Source organism: Triticum urartu, unplaced genomic scaffold, assembly GCF_003073215.2.
Source record: "Triticum urartu cultivar G1812 unplaced genomic scaffold, Tu2.1 TuUngrouped_contig_6677, whole genome shotgun sequence".
In the NCBI taxonomy this organism is placed as follows: Eukaryota; Viridiplantae; Streptophyta; class Magnoliopsida; order Poales; family Poaceae; genus Triticum; species Triticum urartu.
The window spans coordinates 1-7312 of NW_024117457.1; the positions used below are offsets into that span (position 1 = coordinate 1).

The 7312-nt window shown below is 43.7% G+C and overlaps 1 protein-coding gene across 1 annotated transcript; it reads right to left on the bottom strand.

Annotated features, from left to right (window-relative positions):
* Window positions 1-4364: 4364 nt before the first annotated feature.
* LOC125530946 (F-box only protein 8-like) lies at window positions 4365-5614 on the bottom strand. Its single transcript, XM_048695362.1, has one exon. The coding sequence runs from the start codon at window positions 5514-5516 to the stop codon at window positions 4419-4421; it is 1098 nt and encodes a 365-aa protein (XP_048551319.1). The 5' UTR covers window positions 5517-5614; the 3' UTR covers window positions 4365-4418.
* Between the last annotated feature and the right edge of the window lie 1698 nt (window positions 5615-7312).

Below are 7312 nucleotides of genomic sequence, written 5' to 3' on the forward strand. Positions count from 1 at the left end.
CCGAGACCAATGGCCCACGTGGCCCGGCCGGCCCCCTGGGCTCATGAACCGGGACCAATGCCCCCATTGGTCCCGATTCTGGACTGAACCGGGACTAATGGGCTGACCCAGCCTGGACCAAAGCCCTGTTTTCTACTAGTGAGAATCCAACCTAAAGACACACGAACGTAGACGAACTACGACAAGATCCGAGCAAATGCACCAGGGACAGATCCACTGGAGACACATCTCCACACGCCCACCGACAATGCTAGATGCACCACCGGGACGAGGACTGGGCGGGGAGGACCTTATTCCATCTTCAGGGAGCCGCCACCCGCTCTTCTTCCTAAGCAGGACACAAATCCTAACAAAACTCAAAGGAACATCTAAAGATGGAGCCCTCCTGCCGGCAAGGACCAGGATCCACCGCGCCGCCATGGCCCTAAGGCCACGGGAGACAAGGTGGACCGGCGCTGACGCCGATGGGAAACAGAGAAAACCTAGCCTTTTCTTGGGGAGGCATACACAACATAATTAACTAGTTTGATGTCACACAAAAAATCAGCTAGCTTAAATTTCAGAGAAAAACCAGCCAGGTTACCTTACAAAATCCCAATAAAATACCGTTGTTTGATCTTCCAACATTCTTGCATTTTAGTTTCATGTTTTTTTTCCTTTTCATTTCTATATTCCCGTTCTATCTATTTTTTTCTTATGGGGTTTCTAATATTTTTATTTATTTTATATTTATATTTCCCCTTTTACTTCTTTTTTTGAGTTGGCTTTTACTTTTTTGTAATTAGCTTTCATGTGTTCCACCAGTACGTAATATTTTTGTAATTGGCTTTGTACGAAATAAAAGGAATTATCTCATGTGTGTGTATATATTTGGAACAAAGTATATTAATTTTAGAACAAACGATTTTATCATGTTTGTTCTTAAAACAATAAAATTTTGATTACCATGATTGATCGTCACAATTAACAAAATCCGCAAGTTTGATGTCACAAAAAAAAAATCAGCTAGCTTTAGTGTCAAAGAAAAAACTCGCTAGCTTACCTTAACAAAGCCCAACAAAATATCCTTGTTTGAGCTTCCAGTATTTTTGCATTTTTGCTTCATGTTTTTTTTTACTTTTTAGTTTTATATTAATCTTCTATATTTTTTTCTTATGGAGTTTATAATACTTTTAATTTATTTTATATTTATATTTTTACCTTTTATTTTATTGTATTTAGCTTTCTTGAGTTCCATCGACACTTGGGTAATATTTTGATGCAGTTTCATGATTTTTTTTCAGAAATAGAAAAATTATCAGATGTGTGTACATATATTTTGAACATAATAAATTGATTCTAACACAATAGGCTTTATCATGCTTTTTCTCGGAACAAGAACATTTTGCATGAGTTGGATAAACACGTATTTTCCCTAAGTAGGTAACATATTCAAAGGATAGGCGAACATATTTACAAAAAGTTTTTTCATGTCTACATACGGGGCAATTGATGTATGTCTACGAGAAGCAGATATGTTATTCAGAATGTATCTTACTGCATTTTCTCTTGGGAAACTTGTTCCCAACATTTTACAACAGTTTTTTAACCTAGTATGTTCCATCTATTCACTCCACCCAGTTTTGATTATTATTATTTTCAAACTTTTTTCTCCCTGGTATTCCTCCTTTTGGTTTCCTTTCATTGTTTTCCAAATACGCTTCACGTTTTTCCGTCAGTTTCTACTGGGTTTTCTGAACTGAGAATTTCAACTCTAGTTAACCTTGCTCCAACTTTCAACCGCCAAAAAAAATAACATCGCTCCAGCTTCAGCTACTAAAGTCAGGATACGAATCGAGGAACACACACTCCCCAATAGAGATGCACTCACTCAGCCAGTCAACCGGTAAGCTCTGGTACAATAAGAACTGCAACCTTGCGCGGAAAATCAAAGAATTCAGTTAAAGATGCTCAAGAAATTACTCTGGAAGAACTACAACCTTGTGCGGAATATCAAAGAATTCAGTTGATGCTCACGTAATTGCTCTAGAAGAACTGCAACCTTGGGCAGGAAATCAAAAAATTCAGTTATGGAAGCTCATGCAATTGTTCTAGAAGAGCTTCAGCTGCTCACTGGTTTCAGATAGCAGACACACTGGGATAAATTAATCCGGGTGCTGACTTGTATATTGAATCGACTGTAAACTGTAACAACACACTTCAAAAAAATTTTTTGTCTCCAGTGGGTATATTTATCACACACACACGCCGATGCCAGACAGGGGCAAACGTGCAACAGGCAATTGAGAGTAGCCTGCAACTCCTCAACACGGCCTTGCACCAGTTACAGCCAGAAAAAGAACAACAGAATCTAGGACCTGAGCCTGCCCATGATATACTCGTAAACAACAAAATGGCAAAGATGAAATTATAACAGGTCAATTCAATACCTAACTAGATACAACGGAAACAAGCAGAAGAATAAATTGCAACAGAACATTCCACTGGTAAGTTTACTACTGCCTCTGTCCCACAATATAAGATCGTTTTTCAATCTAATATAGCTTAAAAACGATCTTATATTGTAGGACGGAGGGAGTATAATGATCAGGTGATCAGGTGCTAGCTCCAAGCTCATCTAATGATCAGGTAAAGCTAGCAACTGAACAAACTGAGAGGATTGTCTGCCACATTTAATCTCAGCTACAACAATACTTAGAAACAGGAAGCAGATGTAAATTGGCTAAATACTTAGAAAACCACTGGATGATCTTCAAGAATGAAGACCTCGATGAAAAAAAAAACAAGTCGATCCTTCAGTTCAGAGAAATAGAGGCATGAGACTAATCGATTAGCAACTATCTCAAACGCTGACCACAATGACTTCACAATTTAAGCATCAACATGCTAGCGGCTTCAAACCAAACAGATATTCAGGCAAGTATAAATTTCATGCAACCATGAAACAGTCAGAGATTCTTGATCATAACTTGTATACATAAAAAAAAACTAGGCGGCTCATACTTGACCCAATTCATACGCATTGCGCCGGTCACAGAAAAAAAAAAGGGCATGTCTGCCAGCTACATTGTCTAAAAGGAAACAATCGGCGACCTGAGCCTAACCATGATAAACCTTTCTTCTGCTCATCAGTACAACATTTCTTGAGCATGTTAAGATCGAACATAACATGAAGCATTGATTCCTTAAAATGGTTAGCGGCTAAACTGAAATGATAAATATAATTCCAAACAATGCAACACAAGGGCAAAACTATAACACTATGTTTCATTATCTAACCAGATGCAATCGAATTATGAACAAGAATGAACTGCAACAGAACATTACTTGAAAGTTGACTAATGCAATTATTTAGTGGACCCAATTCATATGTATTGAGCATGTCATAGCTAGAAAAAATAATATGGCTGTCAGTCTAAAGGGGAACACAATCTGGACTTGAGCCTGACCATGATAAATCTTTCTTCTGTTCATCAGTACAAGTTCCATTTCTCAAGCATATGTAAGATCGAACATCACATGAAGCATTGATTCCTTAAAATAGTTAGCCGCTAAAGTGAAATGATAAATATAATTCCAAATGATGCAGCAAAGGAAGAACTATAGTATATGTTCCAATACTTAACAAGAATTATAATGCAATCTTTCAATTTAACTAGTGTTCCGAACTCTCGTAAAAACTCAGGTGCAACTCGCTACTCAACAAGGAGGATAATCTGCCTCATTCATCCACAGCTAAAACAAAACATAGAAACAGGAAAGTCATGTATATTTGCAAAATTTTAGTGTGAACAAGACTACCGGGTAATCTCTGTAAAAGAAAACCTCGATAAAAGGAAATGCACTTCTTCAATTCAATAAACAGAGACACTTCTTCAATTCAATAAACAGAGACAAGAGGCAGCTATATTGCTAACGATTGAGTACTATAAAAACCACTATATAATACTCCCTCCGTCCCAAAATTCTTGTCTTAGATTTGTCCAAATATGGATGTATGCAGTCATGTTTTAGTGTTAGATACATCCTTATCTAGACAAATGTTAGACAGGAATTTTGGGACGGAGGGTGTACAAAGAAAAATAGCATGGTCATTCTTCAGTTCAAGAAAACATAAACATGAGTCAGGGCAATTGGCAAACATTTCAAAATGCTGCAAAATGATCAACACTCACGGCAGCCCCTCCAGACCAAAAGTATATTTAGCAAGGATGTAACAATCAAAGCTTCTTGGTCAGAACTTATTATAAATCAACAGAGAAGCTAGCAGGCTCACAGCGGATTCAGTTAATACGTACTGCAGCTCATGTGGATATGGATAGCTAGGCCGTTAAGCAGAAGCACCACACTCAACTGCCCTCAGATGAAATGCTAATGTTCACAAAATAATTTCTAATGTACACAAAATAATCATCTGGTCAAAGGAAAGGCAAAGAGTTCACAAGGTAACCTTCTAGTGGCGGAAACAATGTATGTGAAACTAGAGTTTGCTTGAGCCGATGTCGAGTAGGGCCCAGACCTCTGCGATGGAAACTGGCAACCATCTTGCCATCCACGTCAATCTGAAGTAGCCGATCGTCAACTTTGACTAGCACAAGCACATCACCGTCTGAAGAGACGACCACCACCCACAAATGTTTGCTAAAGTTTCCAAACTCTGCAACCGGCAATTCAACCCGGTATTTCAAGGCCCAGACCTCGCTTTCGTAGTCCTGCGTCCTCCATATATCAATGGATGTCGACGCATCATTGTAGATGGACATTCCGAGCATTCCATCCATCTCAAACAGGTCAGCGCCCCAAGGATCTACTGGAGCACGCATCTGACGGAAGGACTCAGCAGTGGTGTTGAATGCAATTATCATATTGCCTATGCACAAATGCAGGCTACCATGGAACAGGACAGATCCAGAGGGGTATATCAGTTCCTCTTCCTCCACATCGGGGCAGTCTATGTCGACATGCCTCGGGGGCAGGTCGGAGCCTAATGTGTAGACAAAGCAGCCATCTTGAGCTTCAGGCCCCAGCAATAACCGGTACTCGCCGGTAGGGCCGTGCTGGTACATCCCCAAGAAAATGAAGTCAGAAAGCAGTGGTAGTGGAGCATACTGACGTGTTGCCGGGTTGCAGATGGAGAAGCGGGCGTAGTTCTTGGTGAGGACGACGAGGCCGTCGCAGGAGGCCAGCGGACGGAAGAAGGCGTGTCCAAGTCGCGCGATGGACTGGAGCTGGTCGGTGGCGACGACCCCTGCCCGGTGGTCGAAGGGGATCATGTCTAGAGAGTCAACTTCGTCGCCGACAAAGTTGTAGCAGTGGAGGAGGGGGAGGGTGGGCTGACGGCCGTGGTGGGACAGGAGGAAGTCGCGGGCAGAGGTGGCGCTGCGCCAGGCGCGGCAGACGGCGCGGCAGCGGAGGAGGGCTTTGGGGGGCAGGCGGACGAGGATCTCCCAGATGAAGATCTCATCCGGGAGGCCATGGTGGGGAGGCGTCGCTCCCTCGCTTGCGGCCTCTGCCATGGCCGCCGGCCCAGATCTGGTCCTGGTTCTCGATCTGTCACGGGAGCAGGGTGGAAGAGTGGTGGTGGAGTGTCAGGGTGGACGGCACGAGACCGGCTCGTGGCCCGCTCGGTTCGGGCTGGCTCGGTCCTGGCCCGACAAAAAAATCGGCCCGTCCGGTCCTTCAAAACAAGACTGAAAATCAGCCGGTCCGGTCGTGAGACGGCGGCGGAGGGAGGAGTCGTAGACTCGTAGGTAGGTCTTTCTCGCGGATGCATTTGGGCTGAGCTAGTGTTAGCCCATTTTTCTTTCTCAAACAAGCTGGGCTAGGCCTGGACGATATAGATATGGGGCACTAGGCGTCGGCGCGCCGGCCCAACTTTGGACTGGTGGTACCAGCATCGTCCGATAAAATAACGCGTAGCCGCACGATTCTCTTATCTTCTTTCGTAGGTGTCTTCTTTTACAAAAAAGATTCCATCGCGCCTCCATGGATGAGCTATGCGCCCAGCCTTGAAGCACCGCCCGGCGCACTCGCCTGTTGCTGCCCTCCCCGCCGGTCGCCATCGTCGCTGCGGGTCACCGGTCGCCGTGGTGGAAGAAAAAATATAGTTGGATCCAACAAAAACAGAACATAATGGAAGCAAAAAATTGGAGTTGTTTTCAGTTAAAAAAAAGATGGTGATAGCAGAACAATTTGTTGTGGTGATAGCGCTCGGGTGGCTAGTTGTAGCATCTCTGCGTCTCCTGCTCGCCGGGGTCAGAGTGCCCAGCAACAAAAATCGGAAGCAGCAAAAATCTTCCAGGAAAAATCTTCTCCGCGGTCGGTTGAAGCAAAATCAAAAACGCTTCCAGCACAAACAAACTTAGGTTCTAGCAAAAACGACATGAGCATTTGAGAGCTCTGCAATCGTTGAAGCAAAAAAATATCTCGGTTCCAGCAAAAAAATACATCGGTTCCAGCAAAAACAAAATTGGTTCGGCAAAAAGAAAACGCATCCGCAAAAAAATGGCCTTCCCTCTTGCAGCTCCCCTAGTAGCCGGTCGCAGCTCCGACATGCACGGTTGCAGATCCCGACATCGACGGCATTGGATGCAGCACTCTTCACCGCTGGATGTAGCTTCCGCCGGGGAGGCATCGACCTTGTAGCACATATAACAGCTGGTTGTAGCAAATCAGGGCACCGGTTCCAGCAAAAAACAAAGATGTTCATAAAAATCGAATGGGGTGGTAGCAAAAAAATAAAAGGGGTTGTAGCAAAATAAAAAGGTGGATCCAGCAAAAAAATATTCAGCAAACCCCCTCGGTTCCAGCACGAACTTGCCGCCGCCGTGGCCAGTTGCAGCTTGGCCATGGCGACTGGCGCACCCTGGTTGCGGTAGCCATGGAGAGGGAGCACATCCAGCTGCTGACGGAGGCGGGAGAGGCAACGAGTACACCCGTGGCTGCGAGCGGCCATGGAGAGGGGGTGCATCCCGCGCCGTCGATCCACACGAGGTGCATCGAGTCGCCGGCGGCCATGGCGAGATTTAGTTGAGAGCCTGGGAAAGATGAAGGAAATATGCCCTAGAGGCAATAATAAAGTTATTATTTATTTCCTTATATCATGATAAATGTTTATTATTCATGCTAGAATTGTATTAACCGGAAATATAATACACGTGTGAATACATAGACAAACAAAGTGTCACTAGTATGCCTCTACTTGACTAGCTCGTTAATCAAAGATGGTTGTGTTTCCTAACCATAGACAAAGAGTTGTTATTTGATTAACGGGATCACATCATTAGTTGAATGATCTGATTGACATGACCCA

What these genes read in the sequence shown, in the direction of transcription:
- LOC125530946 (XM_048695362.1), bottom strand. Translation starts at nt 5,516, where the DNA reads ATGGCAGAGGCCGCAAGCGAGGGAGCGACGCCTCCCCACCATGGCCTC.